This window comes from Oryzias latipes, chromosome 9, assembly GCF_002234675.1.
Source record: "Oryzias latipes chromosome 9, ASM223467v1".
NCBI lineage: Eukaryota > Metazoa > Chordata > Actinopteri > Beloniformes > Adrianichthyidae > Oryzias > Oryzias latipes.
This window is the reverse complement of record NC_019867.2, coordinates 1,508,504-1,533,845: the sequence shown is the minus strand read 5'-3', so window position 1 is coordinate 1,533,845 and position 25,342 is coordinate 1,508,504. Positions and strand designations below refer to the sequence as shown.

The window sequence follows — 25,342 nt, the reverse complement described above, 5'->3', positions numbered from 1 at the left end:
TAAACAATAATAATCGAAACGAGAAAACACAAACAATAAACAATAATAATCAAAACTGTAGTTTTTACTTATTCACTACCGCCTTTCCAGACCGATCCAAGCTGCCAGTTTACAGGAAGAGTGAGGCTAATTTTCTTCCAGTGGAAGTGACTGGTGGTGGGGGGCTGGGGGGGGCGTCTTTATTCTTCCCCCCAAATGTCTGACTGAGCCTGGAGAGCTGCAGATAATGAAGGAAACCTCCAACTACTGGCACATCCATAAATATGAATGTTTGTCCTGTTATGCTGACATAAAAATGTAATCATGGCAGCATTTGCTGGACTAAATAGTTGGGGGGGGGGTTGCATGGAAGAATATTGAATATTTGAAGCCGGAAACGGGGTCGACTGGATCCACATTTACAGAACTGTGGGAGTTGCAGCACTTGGTTAGCCTTGGGGGGGGGCCTTTAAATGAGTCCCACCACCCCACCACCAACCCCCCCCCCCCCCCCCCCCCCCCCCCGCCCCCAGATGTGAATGAATCCGTCCTGGAATTAAAGCTGGAAGTCTGACCTCATTCCCATTGTTGGCTCTAAAGGGAAAAGTGTCGGAGCGCCGAGCTGAAAGAAAAGGAGCAAACACTTGAGGCGGTCGCGCTTCATGCCGGCCCACTGGACCCCCCCCTTCGCCGCTCTGCCTCCTGGGGAGCAGTTTAATGTGGATCTAGAGCAGATTAGCAGGATAAGGCTTCATTCTGTTTTGGCTGTGATGGGCTTAGACAAAACAGAGGGGGGGGGGGGGGTCTCCTGAAGGTTATGGTGACGGCGGTCGGTGCAAATGGAGTTTTTTCATCCTTTCTGACCTATAAACGTGTTTTAGGTAGAAAACTTGCAGGATTTCCTTCCTGTTTTTCTTTTTTTTGGGGGGGGGGGGGGGGGCTGGATGGGTTTGAACAGGTGGAACGACAACAAGAGACAGAGAATTGTTTTGTTAATATGATGGGTGCGGAAATGCTGACAAGGGAGAAGCTCATCCCAGATATTTGCCTGCTTTGTTTGTGTTGAACCAGCTCCATGTAACTTATTAATGAAGCTGGGGAGGTGGGGGGGTGGGGGGGTTCTCCACGCAAAATCAGACAAAGAATAAATAAATGAATAAAAATATATAAATGAAGCAGGAGGATTGAGTGAAACAGGAGCTAAGGAGGAGAAGCGCTTTGGCTCCATCATGAGATCAGATGAAAGAACGGACCTGGAAGAAGAAGAAGAGAAGTGGGGTGGGTGTGTGTGTGGGGGGGGTTCCCTGCTGGTAGAGATGTGTGTGTGTGTGAAGTCATCTCTGTCGCACACAAACACACACCCAGACACACAAACACACCCTCTCTGCTCAGTGGCTCCGTCAGTCGGATCAACACTCTGCTGGAGGACGGCAGCACAAAGAGGCTGTGCTGGCGGCTCGTGCACACCTCAGCGCACACGCACACGCTCAGTGAGGCACAACCGGCCAGAGGAAGAAGAGGAGGTCAGGGAAGACGGGACGTCTGGAAGGAGCAGGTAGGACCACTCCTCCTCCTTTCACCTCCACTCTGAGAGCAGAAACCGCTGCACGGAGCAGAAGTCCTGCAGAAACACCTCCATCCATCCGGGGGTTTGAATCTGGTATCATGGAGTTCAAAAGAGACTCCATCCTGTTGGGTTTTCTGCTTGCAGGATGAAGAAAGTTGTTAAAAATCTCCCAAAAACATAAAAATAGTCAACTGAATTAGTGATGAAGGAAGTGAAACCGTAAAGTCAGGAGGGGAAGAGTTTGTCTTTCTGAGTCTGAGGTGACGGCGTTGCATTTGGTGGTGGCGCTCTGTGCGCAGACGGGCAACCATCAGCTCAGGTTTCAGAGGATGCTCCAGGTGAGGAAACAGGAGGCAGTCGGAGCAAACGCGCAGGTGTTTCTGCCGTCACCCTGAACGCACCGGACGGCGTGATTGGCTGAAAGGAGGACGCGGCACCAGCTTCTCCCACCGGGCTCATTGGTAAAGTGGCTCCAGGAAAAACAAAGCAGACTGTGGGGAGAGAAATGAGAGCAGATCGGGTCAGAGAACAGGGAGAGCAGAGGAGTACGCTCCAAGGAGAGCGAAAGCTCAGGGATGAATGGACTTATTGTCACTTATTGTCTGCTTTGTGCGTGTGCGTTAAAGGAAGGGGGAGTGCTTTGTGTGTCCAAAAAAAAACTGTGAGCAATCGGTGACACACGGGAGGGTAATGGTAAACCACTATGTGTCACTGAGCTTCAACCAGGAAGTCACTTGGAAGAAATGTGAGTTTAGAGAGTTTTTATGAGGCTTCTGGGTAAAACACAAATACAGGATTTCATCTGTTTATCGGCACGAAGCTTCATGAACAGCAGTCAGGAAACCCCCTGAAAAAACGGACAAACCAAAGCTCGGATGAATAAACGCAGCGATAAAGCCGCCATGGCGGTAAAACGCATCTTTACCTGTGGCGGTTCCAGAGCGATTAAACCCGAGCCGTAAAGCCATCCTGACATGACAGTAAAAAGGGGGAATTCACTGGTTTTATTGTCGCTCTGAGAGCAAAGAGCTGTTAACGTTCCCAAAATAAACAACTAAACCTCCTTTATTGGCTTTGTTTGCTCCCATGATTCCTAGCAGCTGGTTGCAGTTCCCCTTTAGGAAGGAATAAATCTAATAGAGGGAAAAGTCAGAGTTTTCTAATAATCCAGCAGACTGAGCAGAGACATGAGGGTTTCATTGTGCAGTCAGCTGATGGAGTCGCACAAACACGATTTTTCCTTCTTTAGGCCCCAAACGCACAAAAATGTGCAGATGTCACGACTGCAGTTCACACAGCAGAGACAGGCCAGGTTAGTCCGGCCGGAGCCGACGTGGAGGAAGACGTGGTTTGGACCAGATTACAAGATTAAAGAGACAGATTAAAGACGTGGATCATTTAACGACTGATAAGGAAGAGAATGAGATGAAGAACAGGAACACCAGAGAGGGCAAAGACAGTGCAACTCCATCACAGGAAGTCAAGCGAAACTGAAAAGCCTTCAAAATAAAACAGGAAGTTGGGCCAATTAAACACAAGAGAAGATACACAGAGGAAAATAGGGAAAAGTTACCGTATGTCCAAATTCTGTTAAAATCCGGATGTTGACCTTTAGGGGTCAGGAGGTGGAGAGGGAATTCAGAAACAACCCAGATGACAAAACCAAATAATGATCATTAAATAAACAGAACACAGGGATTTAACTGAGAACTCAGTAAGTCTGGACAAAGGTGAAACTTATTAAACGTGAAACAGTTTGTGTTTTTCTGTCTGCAGAATAGCGTTTGTGAGTGACGATGAGCAGGATGATGCTCTTCATCAGAAATCAATGGACTTCATGAAAGTTCAAACTCCGGTGTTCATTTCTGATGGTGGACACCTCGTCTGACGTTATTTCTTACATAATGTGAAAAAAGGAAAAGATGGTGGAAAATGTTCCTTTTCACTGTTATGGCTTTCTTTTAACCCAGTAGAACTTTATTTAAGAAATTGGTTTAAATTTAGGTCATTTTTATGTCAGATTTAGGTCAAATTTAGGTTAAATTTAGGTCAACTTAATGTCAGATTTCGGTCATATTTAGGTCAAATTTTACTTTATTTTTTCCTTATATCTTTTTTTTCTACTTTACTATTTTATTTTTTGGCTGCTGTTCATTGCTGCTAAAATAAACAAAACCCAAAAAAGGTCAAAACAAGTTTATAAACCCAAAATAAAATTATTCTGTTGCTTCTCTGGGTTTTACAAAGTAAAACTTTTGTAAAATCTAATGTCTGATAGAAACTAGAACAGAATTTTAAACTGTCTCCAGAGTAAAACACTGATGTGACCACAATGGTTGAGTTTGCTGAGCGCCCCCCACCCCCCAGCACCTTTATGACTCATATCAGTTTTAAACTTGAGTTATTTTACGTCCCAGAAAAGTTAAAGCGGCTCACAAAGAGCCAAATAAAAGAGGATCACAAACCTCCAAACCAATTAGAACCAAAGACGCTAAACAGGCAAATCAGTTAAAAAGTAATTAGACCATAAAGCAGCGCCGATAAAACGCAGCAGCAGCAGCTATAAACGCTCCGTCTGAGAACCGCTGGATGGTTCTGCCGGCCCGTTTTTAACGGGTTCTGCTGGCGTCACTTTTCCCAACAGAGACAAAACTGATGCAGATTATGAAGTCAGGATCTTAACTGCTAATCCCGTCCTCAGTGCTGATTCCTCTGAAAGCTGACTCCCACAGGGACGGGGCCGGCCTGTATTGGGGGGGGCGTAAAAGCAGAAAGCGGGGAGGATGATGGGAAACAAACTGAGGAACGTTCAGCAGATCAGAGTCTATAGAGAAGTCCACCGACAGAGTTCGGGTTGGGAGGCAGCAGGGCATACGTCCATGTGAGGGGGGTCTCTGCCACCTCTTTGGGCATGTGGGGTATTACCTGGGGCATTAGCTGGGGCATTAGCTGGGGCAGCGTCCCCTGAATGATGCCTGGCTTTTTTGTGTAGAGAAAATGTCGCTCAGACAAACCTTCTGGACTCCAGAGGACCTCATCCAAACACATCTGAGCTGTAAATCTGAGGCACGTCTCCGATAATTAGCACCCCCACCCCACCCCACCCGGGTGTGTATGATGACTGTGTGTGACCTATGACCCCCCCCCCCCCCCCCATTTGGTCTGTGAGGCTGCAGCAGACGCTCCTGTGGTTATATGGAGGATCCTCGGGTCTAAATCCACTCAGCCCGTTGAGGCCACACCCACTTCCACGGTCATGATTGGCTCCTCCAGGTTTTCTACCAGATCTGTTTGATACCGATTCTGATCCACAGTGAGATCTGATCCGACAGGACTTTCAGGGAACCAACCACAGGCCTGCGTTTAAGGTCACGTGATAGAAAAAGAGCTGCCGCTTGAATTTGTCCTACAAACCAAATTTTACAGAAATACTTGAATCTTCTTATTGCGTCCGATTTGAAGGTTTCTGAGGCTAAAAGTGAAGTTAAGGAACCCAAGAACGATTAAACCTGAAAGTTGATTTAACATTAACACATGGCAGCAGCAATTACCCACAGCCAGAAAAGAAGAACAAGAAAATAAAAAACAATTTGACCCCATGGGTTCTCCAGGGTTAAGACAAATCGTGACACTCCCACCCCCATGTTTCAGAATTGGAAAAGGGCCTTTAAAGACCCGCTCCAGTGAAAATTATGTTTTTAGTTATTTTTTTAACACTGGGCGGGACACAAACTTCCTGCATCGCTTTCTTTGCAAAGAGGAGGGGAAAGGGGGCGGGGTTGCTCCCTGCCAATGGTCCCGCCCAGAACTTAGAGGTGTATTTCTAACTAAATCCTGCAGACAGGATGTCCTATAAAATGATATAGGTTTCTTAATTTTGGCTAAAAATGACATGATTATAATGAAAAGACGAATGGTGACGCTTTGAAAAAAGATGAAGATGATCAGAGCGGAACTTTATAGTTCTTTTATCATACAAACAAAATTAAAAAAGAAAAATAATGTAATCTACTTATTTCATCTACTTTTAAGACAATTTTCTTCTGGGCTTTTAAAGTAAATATGTGAAATCTTCAGTTCGTTGTTGATTTTTGGCAGCAGGAATTAATTACAGGCAATTAAAAAAAACAGCAGCAAACTTGACCCTGTGGGTTTGACAGACAAACCATAACACTCCCACCACCATGTCTAATGAATGAAAAAGGACCGTTAAGATGAGATCAGTTGTCTTTCTTTAAGAAAATATGACACATCTCCTTTATTTTTATTATTTTTACACGTTATTTTATTTTTTAAACCAATTGAAACCAAAAATTTGAGTGAATCTTTATTTTTAGATGCTAAACATAAAAAAGAGAAAAAGGTTTTTTTTTGTTTTCTTACAGTTCTTCAAAAATTATAGTCAAAAATATTATATTTGTTATTTGTTACTGGTTTCATATGTTTATGACTTTTTGTTAAAATTCTCCAGATGAATAATAACTGATTCGATAAAACTATTTTCATTGTTTTTGGAAAACCTTCGGCACCAGAAACAATCTATAAAAGCTGAGACTGAACGGCTCAGGAGGCTTGTGCTGCATTATTGGCATTATTTCCCAGTTAGGCTTCAAAGAGCCTGGGGGGGGGGGGGGGGGGGGGGGGGGGGGCTCCACAGGGGTCAATGTTAGCTGGATTTGCTGAGCCGTGTGGTGGGATCTCATCAACCTGGCGGCCCCCTCCGTCCGGGTGAAGGTTCACAGCGACTGCAGCTCAGCGGGAAGATCCTCCTGCAGAAGCCAGACGTGGCGCTCGGTAAACGGCCGCACATCCCTGACCTTCAGCCACGGGACGTCCTGGTGGCAGACGGACGGATGGAGGATGCCAGTGAGACCACACGCCTGCAGCGGGCCGGGTTTTGGTTTGATCTCTGACTCTGGTGAATATGGAAGCGTTTCTGTAGCATAAAAAAAACACTCCTCATTCTGTGACTTAATTAAAATAATAAAGAAAATTTGATTTTTTGAAGCAATCAAATAAGAAGGACACACAAAAAACATTACAATCAGCAGTAATTCACGTAATTCTATGTTAAGCAACAAAACGTAGGATAATTAGACATAAAATTAAAGATTGCTAAAAAATCCTACCTGTTCTACTGCAACCATTTGATTACATGATTGATTATTATCCGGTTCATAACTGTTATCAGACAGAATTCAGAATCCTGAAGTATCATGTCAAGTATCAGTAAAATGGAATTTGACATTTCATTATTTTAAAAAAGTTCTCTAGTAAATGTGTAGCAAAATTCAATTAGAAATATCTAATTTGACAATTAAAATGGATGAACAGAAATGTTTTCATTTTCATTATGGAACTGTGTCAAATGACTCAAAAATAAAATTAAAAATCAATCCTTCAAAATGCTTTTTTATTTTACGCATAAAATAAAATGGAATTATTTGTTGCATAATTCAAATCCAGTCAGCACATTCAGGAGGGAGGCGGGGCGATGAGGTCAGTGCTCACCCTTCTACTGCGCTGTTAGCCCGACCGGCAAACAGTGTTGCCAGATTGGGCGGTTTTGGTTCTAGATTGGCACTGGGCGGGTAGCCATCATTTGGGCGGTTTTAGGGGCAGTTTGGTGGGTTTTAGTTTAGTCTGGGTGCTGTTGGAGTTCCGCTAAGCTCCTATGTACTGGAGCTCCGTGAACGCACTGGGTCGTGTGTGGGAGGAGCTACCAGCTAATGTTTTAAGCCTGATCGCTACATGGAGCAGTGTCTGTGTTTATCTCACTTACAATGCATGGAGTGCACGAATGCAGCTTCATTATGAACACGAAAAAGCATTTCTGGCAGTGACTTTTATTTATAGTTATGCTAAAGAGATGCTTCCATAGATGAACGGCGGCGGAGAGGAAGCAGAAGGGCTCGCTTTTGTTTTTCTGTCCGCTGGAAAAGAAAGATGCAAAACAAGATGTTGGCTGTGAATGAAAGGCCACCGCTTCAGAGCAGCTCTGTTGACGTGATGGTTTTATCTGCTGAGCACAGAAATGAATGCGAACTCTGAGGTCGTCAGACCGGATTGGCGGCACGCTCCGCACACGCCACCTCTGCCGTGTCTTTCAGAGCCTCATTGGTCGGTGGGCGTGTCTTTTCTCTGCCTGTCCTCCTCCACGCCAGCGAGACTCAGGGGTCATGCACAGAGCAGTCTCTGCGGGCCAGGCAGTTCCTTGCTCCAGGGCACATCAGCAGGATGAACTGTCTGTCAACAAGCCAAAGATGGCAGCCTGAAGGAGGATCGGCCCTCTGACCCGCCGCTTCGGCTGCGAGGAATGCTGATGCGAACTCAAACGAGTCAGAAGGAGAAGAACAGCGGAAAGACTTACAGACCATAACTCCTCCATCTCACCAAACCACAGCAACACACGGAAAATCCCAAAGCTCATTGAAATGGTTCACTGATCAAAGCAAACCAAAGATCCTTCTCAGATTATTGCAATCCAGTTTTTTCCAGTTCAGACCAAAGATGTTGATCTTTTTAAATAGTTTTACCAAAGTGAACCAAACTTTTTCCACAGTTTTTTGTTTGTGATGCTTGAAATGTGAATGAAATGTGCGTTTCTGAGCACGCATGAGGCGACGGTGGGGAGGAAGACTCCTGTGTAACCCTTGTGCTATCCTAGGCACTTTAACGTTGGGTCATCTAGATCAGTGTTTTTCAACCTTTTCTGAGCCACGGCACACTTTAACCTTAAAAAAAATCCCGCGGCACACCAGCATCCAAAAAAAAAGAAAAAGAGAAACTCAAAGTCTGTATTGATCTACAGTCCCTCCACAATCTCACGTGCATTTTTGAGATAATTGTGTCAGAAAAAGCTGGAAACTGCAGCTGTTTTTTTTTTCTAAAAAATGCAATAAAAGTTAAGTTAGAAGATTTAAAAACAGATTGATGTGTGTTCGTTGTTTCAAGACGTTTAACAACAGATCTCCTTGTGTGCTGTCAATCTCATGACCCAATGCATCATGGGAGATGTAGTGCATAAAACGGCTGGAGATCGGTTTTCGGAGCTTCATTGTTTTGTTCACTTGTTCCACGGTCTGATACCGGATTCTGTGGAAAGCTACACCGCTAAAGACGAGCTTTAGCTGGCATTTTTGTTAGAACTGAGCGACTTTACGAGCTAAATCGGGACAAGGAAGTGAAGACTTTAACCACTTCTGATTGGTCAGACTGCTGACATGTGATTAAGCTCCCCAAGAATGATTGGTGGAGACAGTTAAAGGGACGGGACTTTTCCAAAATACAGCCGAAGGTGTAGCTGATTCGCAGTACTGTACCGTCATTCTTATCAAAATGTCTTTAATAAAATAAAATAAACGCAAAGAAAATGTATTTTACATCTTTTATATTCCTAACTACTCAGTGTTTTATCAGGGCCTGTTTGGATGAACACTGGATGACTGTTTGGATGAACAATACTGGAGATGGGAAATGTTTTTAGATCAGTTAATGAGGACAATTTCCCACGGCACACTTGACCATCTCCCACGGCAGTGTGCCGCGGCACACTGGTTGAAAAACACTGATCTAGACCCACTAGACAGTTGGGTCATCTAGACCCACTAGACAGTGCTCTGAACCTTTTTTCTTCAATGATTTGTGATCTTCACTGGTGTCCATGGATTACATGAAATCTTTCCACCTTTATCCACCTTTGTCATGGTAGGGAGAACACGCCAATGGAAGGGGGGGGGGTCATCTAAGATAGCACAAGGGTTAAGCAGAGAAAGAGCGTCGAAGAGGACAGAAGAAACATGGCAGACTCAAAAACTACATTCCCATTTTCTCACCCAGCTCTCCCTCAGAGCGAGACAAGACCATGAAAATGGACCCGATGGATTTGAATCATTTCAAATCCAGACACACGAGGATCTGACAGAGTTCATGGATTATTTCTCCTTCATCCAAACTCTTCTGGATTATCAGGATGTGTGAAGAGTTTTGTGGCTACAGATGTGAAAAAATGTTTGCTAAGAAAAATAATTGAGGTCAAATTTTTTATATTTTTCTACTTTTTAATTGTATTTCTTGCCTGCTGTTCATTGCTGCTAAACAAAACCAAAAAAAAGCTCAAATCAAGTTTATAAACCCAAAAGAAAATTGTTGTGGGCTTCTCCGGGGTTAAGATCTAAAGTCAAACTTTGTGTGCTCTGATTTTTGAATGAAAGCAAAAGTAAGGATGCCAGTACGGAGCCCTGTGGTACCCCAAAAATGATTGAGTGGAGGACATGATTGTGATTGCTGGTCTTCAACCCCGATCCTCAGATTCTGTTCCAACTTTCTGTTGGACGAATCGGAGCGAAACCCTTTCAGGCTTCAGTGTCCCGCTGTCAGAAAATCCATCGGCTGCACTTCAGTGCATCAAATGTTCTGCAGGGCCGCTGCAATCAATGCATCAAAACAGAAGTCAAAGCAAAGTCATGAAGGACGGAGAGACAAACTGCAGCTCTTCACATTTGTGCAGTGACCTTCACAGACAGCTGGGGGGGTTGGTCGGGTGGTGGGGGGTTCAATTCTGGGCTGCAAAAACATGAGTTTGTGCCCGGATGGTGATGGCTCTCATTAGTTTCCAGTGGTACAGTCCCCCCCCAGGACTGTGTCCTCGTCTGTCTGTTGCTCAGCGACAGGGATGAGCGATGTTCGCTTGTCGAGGGGGTGGGTGGGTGTGTGTGTGTGTGGGGGGGGGGGGGTTTAAGTAGGGAAAATAACAAACCATTTAAGAGTCATAAAGTGTTTGGTCAATCCAGAGCTCCTGCTGGGCGCCTCATGTCCTCTGGTGTGTGCGACTCTCCTGCTGGAAGTGTGTATTGCAGGGTTTTTTTCTTTGGGGGGGTTGATGCATCCAAGTGTGTCAGCATGTATTAATGGGAGGGGCTCAGAGAGCCCAATCTGTGGGACTCATAGCGAGAAGGAAAGGAGGCGCCACCGGAGGAGCTCAGAGAAAACGCCGCAGACGCAGCGATTTGAGCACAATTTGTCTGTGGAGGTGAAAATTCATGCGCATGCATTTGCACCCGTCCCCCCCGCCTGCCAAAAACATTTCCTGCTTCAGCCGGAGCAGGACTGCCTCCCCATTTACGGCCTGCAGACTCCCTCTGCATCGCTTTGTCTTCAAACTCTCGTTTGCCCTGAACGTCTATAATCGTCTTTGCTTCTCAGAAACGACTCAAAGTTTCAGGACAGAAGCTCGTCCTCCATGGAAGCATTTCTGTAGCAGAATTTAAACTAAAAGTCAACACTAGAAGTGCTTCCATAGTCCTCCTGGTGCAGCATCAGCGTTTAGTCCATGTCTCAGGGTCCTGAACGTCCTCCCTCACACCCACCTGCTGCTCCACGCTGGTCTTTCTGGTGAACCGGGTTTCCAAGAAGCTCGTTTTGTCAGAACCTCGCAGAGCCCGGCGTCTGGCTCAGAATGAGGCGGTCATTTACTTTGCTGTGCTTCTCATTAAACACAGAGACGAAGCTGCGGTTTCAGTCTATGTTGACCTCCAAGCTGCAGCTGACATCTGAAACTACCACTTTGAACTAGCAAAAGTGTATTGAGAGTCATTTAGAACCAGACATGAAAGAAAAGAGCATGAATCTGGAATGAATGAGGTTCAGAAGGAGGAAGAGAAGACGACAGTGAAGCCTCAACAGATTTGGTTTTTCTTCTGGTCTCATGAGTTCAATGCTCTGCAGTCTTTGGTCCGTTGATTTGCTTCTCCGGTCTTGTGTTTTAGTTTGCTGCCTCTTTGTCCAGCGGTTGGACTTTTTCGTCGTTCCTTCATGGACACGCTGGTTCTTCTGATGTTTGATCAGGGCTGGTTTGCAGTTCTGATGCAGACCAGACATCTTTGGATCAGACATGGACCTCCTTCATCCTCACAGTTCAAACTGCTGACCTTTGACCTATTTTTGCCTCTAATGTAAGGAGGTGCAAGACTATTAATTTGCACAGTAATGTTGGCGTCACGTCCAGTATTAAGGGTTACCTTGCTAAGAAATGCTTGTGGACTGTTTCATGTATTTATAATGTCCACATCAAAAACAGTAATAAATCAATGTAAGAAATCAGTTGTCTTGTGTTTTGGCAGAACTTAGTGTGTCACCCTGGTTTCTGTTCATGTTTGATAGATCCTCATGATTTAGTCAAGGGAACCAGAGGCAGCCTGACAGCAGAACCAGAACCGTAACGGACCCATAGAGCCTCAGTCGCAGAAGGTGGATACGTACGAAGTATGACGGTGGTAGACTGCTTGCCAGGGGGTGGGGACTGTCTGGATCCAATCCGGTGCCTTTAAAATGGTTCTGGTACTGAAACGGCGCTGCATTTCGGCGCCTTAATAATGAAAAAATGCATCTTTTCCCCTAAAAAATGGGCACGCTGAGGGCGACGGGTCGTAGTGAACACTTCTACAGCATAAAGTAAGAGGGAAGCAGGTGAGACGCAGGCGTGTTGTACCGCTTTTCCCGCTCCTGTCTACATAATTGTTTAGTGTGTGCACTTGTGTATCACGTGCACACCCCGTGCGTGTGTGTGTGTAGCATATCTATCGTGGACTAGAGTCAGAAGAACAGGGACGGCTCAGGGAGAGAGGAGGCAGAGACTGGAGACTGTAGGTTTGCTATGAATGGTACCATGTATTTTTTGACACACACATAAACATACACCATACACCAATATTACAAAAGAATATTTCAAATTATTCCAGGATATCCTTTACAAAGATTATGTACAGATGGACGGTTCAGTGAGTGATCCGTCGTATCCGACTCAATATCATCAGCTCATGTATTGTCCATGCAACCCAGACAGAAATAGTTGAATCCGGAGGTTAGTGTTCAGTGATGGGAAGTGATTGAAAGTCTTTGTGTCTCTGGGTTGTAGGACGAAATGCAGTTGCATTGATTAAATGAGTCATTAGGCTACAGGAGCCTCCTACCAGCCTGGGCTGAACGACAGGGAGGAGGTGATTCCTTCAGAGAGCTCCAGCGCTTGATCAGGTTCGGGCTTAGCTCGCCATCAATCCCTATGGCCTGGATAAAGAACATGACCCATAGGGTTCTAACATTAAACTGTGTGTACACACAAACTCCAAGTTAAATACCAAAATATCAATAGAACCATAATTGTATTGCAGTTTGGTAAATGAATCTCATTTTAAAGTACCAACATCTTACAATTCATAATACAGTTCATCATCATACGTCAATTCATGAATTTCACTCTAAAGTGCATTTAATTGCATGATACACCAAAGAAAAATAAAGAAAAACAATAACAAAAGAGCCCCCACGCTGATTAATAATCAGTGTGGTTATGTTAACAAAAAACAAAACAGAACTTTGGCATCGATAGCAGCTGCTAATCAGTTCACCTCATTCATTGAGGGAGGCAAATGCTAACCAACAAACAACTAAAAGGAGTATAAACTCACCGATTGCGACTAAGTGCACCAAATATGCTGCTTATTCGCGGCGTGTTATACTGGCAGTTGGCTCCTACAAATCAATTGATCATATCCAAAGATTAGAACATAACCGAACGACGTTAAAAAGTGAAACCGAAACTAAACATACCCGTAGCGTCTCAATCCAGCTCTCCTGTCATGGAATGTGATAGCTTCCGGGGTAGCGGCTTATAAAGTTTACTGATTGGGTAGTCGGGTCACATGACCCAAGGCACGTCGTACACACGTAACAGGTGAGGAAGGAAAGGAAAAAAAAAAGGAAAAAATACAATGGCCTGAGTTGGCAACCGTGTTACATGTGCAGTCAGTTAGGAGCTGGTACTCGCACCTTGTGGAGTGTGGAGTGTGGCGTGAGGACGCCGTACGACAGCATCACCTGTACGTCATGAGTGCGTTGAGCGTTTTCCTTACCCAAACTTCACCGTACACCTGCCACAATGGTACGTTCCGTTTTCATGATGTTGTTGAGGAGGCCGTGCGAGCCTCAAGGGGAATGTGAGACACACCTGAGCTCCCCTGAGGATGCAGAGGAGGCATAAGCAAAGACAACAAAACTATTTGTTGACTGTCTGTTTTTCCAGCTCCCTCTGCTCTTCCTCCTGCTGAACGGGTGGTTTCCTGCTCTGATTGGCTGAACACACCTGATCCAGGTAATCAGCATGGAGGCTCTCAGGGACCGAGCTGCAGATTGAGACATTAGTTGGGTCTGAAACAGGAGCCGTCGGTTCAGACGGAACCGCGTGACGCCGGCGGGGTTTTTGGACAACAAACCTCTACAGCAGCCGGCTCGGTTTATTACTGTCGCCGCATGGCGCCGTTTGGCTGTAACTCCCCACCAACTGTGACATCATCTGCACCCCCCCCTCATCTCTTTTCCATCCCTGCACACATCTTTCCTCCCAGTCCCTGAGGTGTCCTGCCCAGGTGAGGGGCATGTAAACAGCGGTTGCCATGGTGAGCTGCCAGCGGGGCTCCTCGTCGAGGTTCTTCATCTGATCTCCTCCTTTCGCTCTTCGTCCTGTAAACACCATCTGCTCTCCTCCTCTTCTGCTCTGCTGTCCTTCTGCTTGTGCTGTGCCCCCCCCCCCCAAAAAAGCTAAAACAGTTCAGTAATATGGTGGGGGGGCTCAGTGGCCCGTGATGATATGGACCATACACAATTTGCCCACCCCCATCTGTCAGCTCGCCCCCTTTCCAGACTCGCATTTGTGTCGGAGCTCACGGGGAACCACTAGTCTGGTACCCCCAAGCTTGTCAACACGTACACACCCCCCCTTTCCCTTTTTAAATAGCAGACATTCAAGACACCCCCCCCCCCCCCCCCGTGCGGGACAGTTGGGTTAAATCCACCCTGACAGGTTAGGCTCCTCACAGTCAGGCCAAGCTGTCGGGGCGACCACAACTGAGCGTGTGCGTGGGGGGGTCAGGAGGGGGGGCAGAGAGGCTGTGTGTGTTTTCTCTGCAGCTCCATCAGAGGAGCTGATGAACTTCTCCACTCGGCGGAGGAAGATTTCTGAGACGAATTAACAAAGTTCCAGCTTTAAATCTGTGACAGAAACGGAAACAAAGCATCTCTTTCTCTGCCCGCCCCCCCTGAAAGAACGCAAATGTCACGCTGTGGGCGGAGCCAGGAGGTTTGACCCGCACACACACAGGTGTGTTGCAGCTGCAGGTTCCGGACACACAGCCTCCACGTTTCCTCATCAGAGTAAATCCAAGTCAGCGGCGCCCCCTCAGACGTGCTCCTCCCCCCCCAGATGCCTTTGAAAACGTGCATTTCCTGCCCCCCAACACCCCTTGTGCACCCCCATATCATCTCTGAACCCCCCCCCCCCCCCAAAAAAAAAAAAAGAGGAGGACAAGTACAGCATGTGATAAGCCTGACCCAGATCTGGGAGCGTCGAGAAGAGCGGGGGGGGGGGGGGGTCAGGTGGGTGTGTGTGTGCGTGTGGGGGGGCATCTGCGTGTTATGCATGTGTGAATGAATAAGTTGATGAGAGAGTGAAAGCGTGGCGGGTGTCTGCTCCTTGGAGCTTCACGGATGGGGGGGGGGTGCTTTCTTAAGAGCCTAATTTGAAAAGCAGTGGGGGGGCTGATGATGATGACGATGTGAAAAAAAGAGGCGATGAAGGTGAGAGTCTGGAAGACACAGCCAGCTAAATGAAATCAAACCAGTTCAGTTGTTTCAGCAGCAGATTCACTTCAAAGCTGCAAAAGAAATTCAACGTTTTGTGTCTGAAAAACAGAAAAACTATGGAGGAGCAGCAGGAGAAGCTGGAGTTTGATCAAACAAAGAGGTTTGAGGTCTGTTTATGCAGGAACAACTGTTTCCTTCAGGATTTCCTGCTGGTTTGGACAGAAATGACTGAACATTGTTTGGTTTGATTGGTGTCCCCCCCCCTCCACCTGCACGACCGGTGGGGGTCCACACCTGAGAGCATCACAGGTGGAAACATCTTTTCAAATGAATTAATAAATGCAATTCCTATATTTAAAATTGCTGCAAAACATTATTAACATTAAACAATATTTACAAATTAGTAGAAAGTTTTCACAGCACAACACTTAAAATGTGTAAATGTTTTCTACAGCTTACGATAGAAGAAGAGGAAAACTCTCCACTGAGGATAACGTCACACTACGGTGGCCCCACTTGGACAAACTACATAGCGTCCGCATCTGCTCGGGCTCTACATATTTTCATTTCACGTTTTCTTTTGTAACCTAAAGTTCTTTTCCCTCATAAGTTGTGTCTGTGTGTTTATAGAGATTTATCCACAACCCACTCAGTAAAGATCTGTGGCTGTTAGAATGAACCTGCTGCTCCACAGAGAACCGTGTCTCTGAGCAGCTGCAGTCTCGTAGCTTCGTGTTTGCAGGCGGGGACGCTGCTTTGTTACAGTGTGCGGTCCAGAGGAGGGTTCTGACTGCAGTCCGTTCAGCTGCAATGCACTTAATAATTACAATTGCAAGGGGCGGCCGTGGTGCAGCGGTAGGGCGGTCGACCCATGATCGTAAGATTGCAGGTTCGATTCCCGCCTTGCACGCCCATGAGTCGAAGTGTCCTTGGGCAAGACACTGACCCCCACCTTGCCTCTGGTGGTAGGCAGGCACCAGAGTGTGAATGTGTGTGACTGTGTGTGACTGGGTGAATGTGTGTGTGACTGTAAAGCACTTTGTCCTTGTAGGAAGAAAGGCGCTCTATAAGTATACGCCATTTACCATTTACAATAATAAAAGCACGTTTAGAAGATCATCTCGCTCCATGTCAGAGCTCTGCTTGTTTACAACGAACCGCACAATATCTTCTTCTATGGTCATTTACAGACCAATCACTGTCTGACACGTCATCAGACCAACGGACAGACAATCACATCATGTGACATCAGCAGTAGTCCCAGGACCCCAAAAGACCCCGAACGGTTGTTGCAGGCCGCATGGTTGTGGTACCTACACCGGCAGAATCTCAGTTGGTGACGGATGCTGGTTAGATTCCTGAAATGATAAAAAAGTTGTGTTCTTTGCTTAACTTGAGGATGTTTTAGTGACAGTCAAGATGTGAATCTGTGGTTTTCTAAAGTGAAATTCATAAAATATTTATCCTAATTAAAAGGTCAAAGGTCAAATGGTTTTGTACTTTTTGAACGCAGAGAGAAAATTCTCATCATTGCGTCTCTTCTGTTGCCGTGGAGATGCAGGTTTCTGCAGCTGATGGTTTGCAGTCGTCAGAAAAAATGGAATTCCGTTTTCAAAGGGAACTCCAACAGGTGAGCTGTCAGGAGTTTCTGCTGCGGCTTCTGTCAGAGAGGGAGGGGTTCAGACCGGGCAGGTGGGTGGGGGCAGAGGAGGCGGTGAAGGATGGAGCGGCTTTTATCAGACCTCCACAGGCCTGCAGATTTGGCGGGTTTGGCAGTCCTCAGCGCATCGCCGTGGTGACCCCCCACCACCAGACAATCTTCTTGCTGTGGTACATACATCTGCCCCCCCGCAGAGGCAAAGCTAACGCAGCCTCCATGCCCCCCTCCCTGTGCAGGATAATCCCCCCGTACCTTCAGACAAAGACACAGGCATGCAGACACCAGGGACTGTCCCAAAATGCAGATGGAGGCATCTGCCTTTCACAGATAATTAATGTGAGGCACGAGGAGCGCAGGCGGGACGACCCTTGTTTCATTCAGGCTCAATGAGCGGTGCGCATGCGCGGCGGGACGCGCACGGCGGGACACGCGGGGCGAAGCCGGTTTTCTTTAACTGAAAGAATTTTCTATTCCAGGAAAAAAATCTGTCCTTAAATGAAGGAGCGCGTGACGCAGAAACACGAGTCGTCCTCCAGAGAACAGAGACGATAGTTTGGAAATGTTGCGGATTTCTGTGAGGAAATGTTTCACGGTTGTTTTAGTCTGTTATCAGACAGTAATCTCATTATTATCGATATGTTTGTAAGATTCATCTGTTGGATGGAGGATCAATAAAATCACAAAAACAGAAATGATTATTATAATGAATATTAATATTATACCACCCTTACAGACTTGTATTACAACTGAACATGAATGTAATGAGTATAACCATCCAGAAATTTGTTGCTTTATGCTGCTTCATGGTTTTACCCCCCCCCCCCCCCCCTCTATAATCACCTTCCTACCCCCCCTTTTCTAACATCCCTCTCTCTTCTTCCCTTCTTTCCTTTTCCGTCCGGTCCAACACAAAAGAGTTTCAAATATGATTGAAATTAATAAAGTTTGGCCTGGATTCCAAAAGGGGTTTATTCAGACATACCTGTGGTGTGTCAGTAGATCAATAACCCCTGTTGTTAAAGTAAAATATGTCCAACACAAGAGGCCTTCAGTCCTCATCTGTCTGCCCAGCTGTTGGACAGGACAAGTTAAAAAACAGTTCCAGAAACTAAACCTTAAAATAATAACAAAAGTAAAATCCAGAAATCCAAATGAAATGTTCAAATACGAAACAATAAGAAAGTGGTAAAATTATTATGGGATATCGCTGATTGGATGAAGACATCTGTCTTGAAGAAGAGGGATGTTTAACATGAACCGCGGTAACGAGATGATTGATTGATCGCTGAACGTTTGCAGTGGGCGTGGCCAGAAGCGCTCACCAAAAATCATCATCCAGTCAGACATCCCATAAAATCTACCTGTTCTGATTTCTTATTTTGTTTCATTTTTTAACATTTTATTTTAAAATCCAAAATACTTCCTTTTTGTTTTGTTTCATTAAAAAAAAATTTGATTTCTAAAACGTTGTTTTTTAATGTTTTTGCGACAGGTGATTCGTTGACCTGATTTTCAAAACTAATCAAATTAACTAAACGCTAAAATATAAATCAACATAAAGGAAAAAGCGAGAACAAAAAGTCATTTTTATCCGGCAGGATTCTGTGCCTCACTTTCCCTCCTTTTCTGGCACTCGGGAGAACCTGAGCAGAATCTGCATGGGTTCAAACCCTTGGACTGGACTTCCTGTGGGTCCACATGAACAGGACGCTCTCCCCTGTTGATGATGGCGGCTCTGCCAGCAGCTGGAGCTCCGACATAGACGCCTTCCATCTGTGCTGGAAGTCAGACCTGGCTGTGATGAGCGGCTGGCGGCCCGCTGACACACAGCCAGACACACAGAGGTGATTCTGAAAGCAAAGGAGGGGCATTAAGGCGGGTTTGTGCACAAATATGTGAAGGTTTGCCAAATCCAATCTTGAGCTGGAGCCGTGAGAGATCCTGATGGGACATCAGACAGCTGGAGGAACGTTGGACGATAGCTTTTGATCCACAGGGGAACGTCTGAGCGGATCCAGGATTCTGGTTCAAGGACTCTTCAAAGCTGTAAGAACATGCTTCCTGGTTGCTGCCAGTCCGCGTTGGAGCATCTGATGACGATGCGTTCCCTTCTTCCCATGAAAACTCAACACGGACTTGTGCTTTTTGTTTTACTGCATGCTCCCCACTGAAACCTTCAGGCTCCGCGGTGACCTTCAGTCCTCTGTTATGGGGAGGTCAGTGAGCAGAGGGTCATGTGACCACCTCTCCTTCATCTTCATCCTTTTCTTTTTTTGTTTTGTTAGAAGAATCTTTAAAAAAGAACAAACTGTGGGGAGATTTTTAAATGGGAAGCTCAGACTTGATCAAACAGGACCGCGGTCCATCATAGAAAGACGTGAAACGTCCAGAAGTCCGCTGAGCTTCAGGTGTCCTTTCCAGTGTTTCTCAGTGGAGCCAGAGCGCCGATCCACCCCCCAAACAGAACCGGTGCTCAGATCTGAAGGTTCAACACCGCCCTTGAAGGGTCTGGAAAGTCCTCCTGCAGCTTTCTTCATCAGAAGATTCCTGCCCTGACAGTTAGATCACCTTCATCATGAAGCTCCGCCTGCGTGGAGGTCAGTCGTGGAAGGATGCCAAACTTTGAGGAGCTTTTCCTTCTACTGCCCCTCACTGTTGGGGGGACAGTGATCCTAAGAAGTTCACCTCCAGCCGTTCCCCTCCCTCCTCCGTGATTTGCTGGATCATCACTACACTCGGAGCGTGCAGATCCGGCTCCTCCACGTCACCCAGAACCTCCTGAACTCCTTTGATTTTCTGCCTGGCATTAATATTTCAGCTTCTTCTGGACGTCGTCGCTTTCTGCTGCCAAGCCTGCAAAGCGTGAGGCGAGGGATCAGAGGAGGGTCATCCGTCCATCCCAAGAAGAGAGGCTGCAGATGAAAAGACACTACAGTAATCTGGGAGGGGCAGACACCCCCCCCCCCCCCATGTAGTTTTCATCACATGGAGGTTTAAAACAAAGATAAGAAGAGTTAGGAGGTGACAGATCGACATCCCTAGGAGGATGCAGAAGGAACCAAAGGGAATTTTTGAGTCTCTTCCTGAGGTCAAAGGTCAACAAAACTTTGACTCTGTTTGAAGACTTAACCTGGTGGCGTGTGTGTGACATTTCATGAGGATCATTCAAACAAACGTTTAGTTTTTTTCTATTTTATGGGAAAATCTCCAAATTTCCCACTTGGCCGTAGGGCGTGTTGCCATCCAATAATAAGTTCCAAATTCGTTTAGATATTTAACGTTGTTTTTCTTTTTTTTGAGCCCCAAAAGAGATTTTGGCACCATTCAATTTTTGAAGGTTTCTCTTGCTGTGATGTCATCGTTTTTTTGTAGGGTCGTTCACTTTTTCAAAAATTCAGCTGCTGATGATGATGATGATGATGATGATGATGATGATGTGGAACAGAAACAATAATCTCACAAACATCGCACTCAAATAAAAATAAGAATAAAAAATGTTGAAAAAAAAACTAAAGTTAAAATAAGTTATGAAAGTTTGTTTTTGACTTGTTTCAGTGAAAAAAGTAAATAAAACAGTTTAAAAAATTAAAGTTATGTTTGACTTTAGCTCCAGATTTCTACCTGAAAACAGAACTTTGTCATTGTTCTTCATGGTGACTCTAGGGGGCGCTGAAGGGACCGTGACCTCCTTCTCTTTTGTCATTCCCCTCAGGTTGTCATCGGCTGGTCTCCTGCCTGAGGCCTCCTGCTGCCTAGAGGGGCGTGCGCCCGACGCACACGTGTGGGCGGCGCCATGCTGTGGACGCTGCTGCTCGCCTTGCTGCTGCTCCTGCTGCTGCAGGCTCAGCTCTCCGTGTGCTTGAGGGACCTGAGCTCCAGGAGCTTCGGCTCCCCTCTGGAGTCCTCCTCCTCCTCCCACAACGCCACCCAGCAGCGCCTCCCTGGAGCCATCATCATCGGAGCACGGAAGGGCGGCACCAGGGCGCTGCTGGAGATGCTGAACCTGCACCCACATGTGGAGGTGGCAAAGGCCGAGGTAAGACAGGAGCCATCACTCTGCCTCCTGCCCTGATCTTCATCTGAGGCGGAGGAGAAGAAAAACAATCACTTGTTGAGTGAACATGAAGTGACGGGAAGAATTTACCCCCAAATCCAACGTGTTCATTTAGCAATAGAGGTTTTCATTGGACGATCTAAATGTAAATATGTTGGTGCAACACGATAACCAAAAAGCAGACAAACAAAGACCTGAGCTGATCTTCATGGGTCCTTCCACATGTCGGAGCTACTTCTTCAAATAATACATTAAAGTAAATTGTGTTGTCCCGGCAACAGCCAGTTCAACTTAAAATCAGAAAGGGACCATGCTTGTAAGCAGGACTGTCATCCCTGGACATAAGTTGTCAGGTGTAAATAACTGCTGCCTTAACCCTCAGCAAGGCAGCGTTTTGTGCTGACCTTTGACTTGTTCATGTCCTCCAATGAAACCAGAAATAAGCCAAAGTCTAACGTCCATTCTTTCTATATTCCACTTTCGATGAACAAACTCGCACATGTCACTTCCTGTGAGTTCAACCACAAAACCACACATCAGAAACAGAAAACCAAGCAACCAAAACCAACACAACCCTGTGAGACCCACTCTGATGAAAGACAGGCAGACAGACAGACAGACAGACAGACAGGCAGATAGATAGATAGATAGATAGATAGATAGATAGATAGATAGATAGATAGATAGATAGATAGATAGATAGATAGATAGATAGATAGATAGATAGATAGATAGATAGATAGATAGATAGATAGATAGATAGATAGATAGATAGATAGATAGATAGATAGATAGATAGATAGATAGATAGATAGATAGATAGATAGATAGATAGATAGATAGATAGACGGACAGATGCAGTATAAATGGGCAGATGGACGGACGGACGGACGGACGGACGGACGGACGGACGGACGGACGGACGGACGGACGGACAGACAGACAGACAGACAGACAGACAGATAGATAGATAGATAGATAGATAGATAGATAGATAGATAGATAGATAGATAGATAGATAGATAGATAGATAGACGGACAGATGCAGTATAAATGGGCAGATGGACGGACGGACGGACGGACGGACGGACGGACGGACGGACGGACGGACGGACGGACGGACGGATAGATAGATAGATAGATAGATAGATAGATAGATAGATAGATAGATAGATAGATAGATAGATAGATAGATAGATAGATAGATAGATAGATAGATAGATAGATAGATAGATAGATAGATAGATAGATAGATAGATAGATAGATAGATAGATAGATACTTTAATAATCCAACATGAGTTCCTCATCATTTTCGGGTTGAAGGGTTTCACAAAGACGGCCTCTGAAGAGATCCTTTTCCCTTTCTGTCTTTGAAAGGTACACTTCTTCAACGTGGAGGAGCACTACCGCCGCGGTCTGGACTGGTACCGAGCCCAGATGCCCTTCACCCTCCCCGGTCAGCTGACCCTGGAGAAGACCCCCGGGTATTTTGCGTCTCCTCCGGTTCCTGCGCGGGTTTGGGACACGAACCCGGCCGTCCGCCTGCTGCTCATCGTCCGCGACCCGGCAGAGAGGCTGGTGTCGGACTACACCCAGGTCCTCCACAACCGGCTGACGCAGCACAAGTCCTACCCGCCTCTGGAGGCGCTGCTGCTCCACGGAGGCCGCATCAACCCGGCCTACAAGGCGCTGCAGAGGAGCTTATACCACCAGCACCTGGCCCGCTGGCTGGAGGTCTTTCCCAGGGATCAGATCCACGTGGTCGACGGCGATGCCCTCATTCGGGATCCGTTCCCTGAGCTGAGGAAGGCCGAGACGTTCCTGGACCTGCCCCCCAGGATAAGCCCCAGCAACTTCTACTTCAACGACACCAAGGGCTTCTACTGCCTCCTGTCTGCCGGACACGACAAGTGCCTGGACGAGTCCAAAGGCCGGCCGCACGCGCCGCTCAGCGCTCCCGCCCTGAAGCAGCTCTGCCGCTTCTTCAGGAAGCCCAACAAGCTGTTCTTTGAGATGGTGGGCCGGTCCTTTTCCTGGTGCTGATCCGGGAACTCTGTGAGGCCCTCCGGACCCTGCAGAGGCAGAGAGGTCCTGGACAAACACAGACCTGCAGACGTGACCTCTGACCTCCGTTCTTGCACTAAAAGCAGAAAAAGTCAATCATTGTAAAAAGACAGGAAGAGCTTGTTTGTGTGTTTGTGTAGTTTTCAGTTTTTACCCTTTTTCTTATTTCATCAGAGTTTTTTTTAAATCTCTGAATGCCAACGAGGCGTCGAAAATAAAAGCTCTGGAGTTGTGCAGCTCTGAGGAGATTCAGCTGACGGGCACAGAAACAAAGACGGGGAGGGGCTCCCTGTCAGCGTCCGGCCCACGTCTTCATCACGCCGAGGATCAAAGGCGCCGTGATCCGTGCCAGCGCTGCCTCTCTCCTGTGGAGGGATCACGCTCAGACGAACGCACCTGGAGGTCAGCGGAGGGGCTTCACGCTCAGATCCGACAGTTCAAAGACTTGAAAGCACCCAGACGCCCCCCCTCCCACCCCCCACCCCACAGGAGGGGCCCAGGAAAATGCCGTTCACCGCAAATGTTGCCTTCATGCTGTCAGAACCACTTCTGATGCTCGGAGTCTTCAGCCAACAAACATCTGTCCAGGTCTTCAGCTGTGGAACACGAACCAGAACCTCCAGACCAGAACCTCCAGACCAGAACCTCCAGACCAGAACCTCCAGACCAGAACCTCCAGACCAGAACCTCCAGCAGAACTCTGAGGAGACACCAGTCCAGACATTCAGATTATATTTGAAACCTCAAAAACAGGTGATCCACCAAAAAGCTGAATCTGATTCAGCATCAACGTTTTGGCTTTTTCGTCTCCTCCAAGGATTCAGAAAAACAAACAAAATGATAAAAACACAAAAACTGTTTTTATGAGGATTTAGTGATGATAAAAAAAACCTGCCTGACCTTTTGAGATAAGCAGGATTGTCCAGCAGAGGTCAGAATTCACAGTTTTCTTCCATCTAAAAGCCAAAAACCAGTCCCTCACTATCATGCCCCCGCCTCCGTGTCTGCTCAGCAGTGTCTTTCTCCTTCAACTATCCATGGATGCACGTTTGTCCAGAAGGCTCCTTCTGACGGTTGGATCATGACCTTTGACCTGGACTGAGTCCAGTGAGGCCTGCAGGCCTCCGGATTCTCTCAGAGCCTCCTGGATGAGTCCTCCTGGTGATTTCCGACTCTTTTGGGCCTCTCCTGCTCGTGAAAAGCTTTTCCGCGTCACAAACATCTGAACGTTTATGAAAAGAACTTGCTGCTGCTGAACCAGAGGGAGGGAAGGAGAAATATTAGTCAGGATTGAAGGCTGGTGGAGGAGGAGAGCTTCATAAACTTTCCTCTAAAGATCTTTAACTAAAAAACAAGACAAAAGCAGTGAAGAGCAGGGATCTCAGGAGTGCAGAGCAGACGGGTTTGAAGTGCCTGTAGGACCTTCAGGATCATCTCAGAGCTGCAATGAGATCTGAAAGCTGACCGCCGCTCGCCTCGCCGCTCTTCCCTCTGATGAACGCAGGACATGTGGGAGCAGACGGCCGATTCTGCTCTTTGAAGATGTGAGGCGGCGCCGCCTTTCACGCCTTCCCTCAGAGAGCCTCATGGCGTGGTCAACCCCCCCCCCTGCCACTATTAATCAGCTGCTTTTTATGGCTTCATCTGCAGCTTTGATTCACCTGAAACTCAGGAACTACTTTAAGGAGGAAAACCTTCGTCCTAAGTTGATGAAAGAAACTCTTTTAAAAGCAAAATGCTGGGATCAGACAGGAAGTTCATCTGAAGAACAGTCAGAAATCTACAGTTAGATTTAATTTAACAATACATTCGGTTTTTTTGTTCTGCTTTTTTTGGCCTAATTGCTGCAACCCAACAAAACAGTCTGATTAACTTTAAAACCCCAGAAGAAAATTGTTTTTAGAGTTTTTTAGGGTTAAAATGAAACATTAAACGTTAAAGAGTAGATTGAAAAACTGGCCAAAGTCGATGAAAGTAAAGTCGAAAACAGTTGTTTTACTAAGAAATATTTGTTTTATTTCACGAGATAGATTCAATTCATACATGTAACACCAATAAAATGTGACAGTCAGACAATAAAGTTCAAGGTAACGATGGGGAAAGATGAACGTTTTTATTTACACCTCAGTGAAGGAGAAGTGAAAAACTGTGAAAGCAAACAGTTGAATAAATTTTCTGGAAGTTGTAAGAAAAATCCTGTAAATAAAGTTTTACAAAATATAAAATAATCTTCACTCAAGAAAATATTTTAAAGATTTTGTGGGGGAAAACGTCACCAATATTTAATTTGGAAATCATAAAAGAAGAAATTAAGAATTGTTTTTTTCAGTCTCAGCATGACTGAGTTCTCCTTTATGTGTTGGTTGCTCATGAACATGGCTG

At 46.1% G+C, this 25,342-nt stretch overlaps 1 protein-coding gene and 1 long non-coding RNA gene across 2 annotated transcripts; one reads left to right on the top strand and one right to left on the bottom strand.

Annotated features, from left to right (window-relative positions):
- Positions 1-956: 956 nt before the first annotated feature.
- LOC101169760 (heparan sulfate glucosamine 3-O-sulfotransferase 1-like) lies at positions 957-25,062 on the top strand. Its single transcript, XM_023958144.1, has 3 exons — positions 957-1,534; positions 20,554-20,877; positions 22,274-25,062. The coding sequence occupies exons 2-3, from the start codon at positions 20,635-20,637 to the stop codon at positions 22,937-22,939; spliced, it is 909 nt and encodes a 302-aa protein (XP_023813912.1). The 5' UTR covers positions 957-1,534; positions 20,554-20,634; the 3' UTR covers positions 22,940-25,062.
- On the bottom strand, positions 12,102-13,494 carry LOC105358315. Its single transcript, XR_002873814.1, has 3 exons — positions 13,154-13,494; positions 13,012-13,075; positions 12,102-12,610 (listed from the first exon to the last, which is right to left on the bottom strand). It is a non-coding gene; the product is annotated as an uncharacterized LOC105358315 (long non-coding RNA).
- Positions 25,063-25,342: the final 280 nt, after the last annotated feature.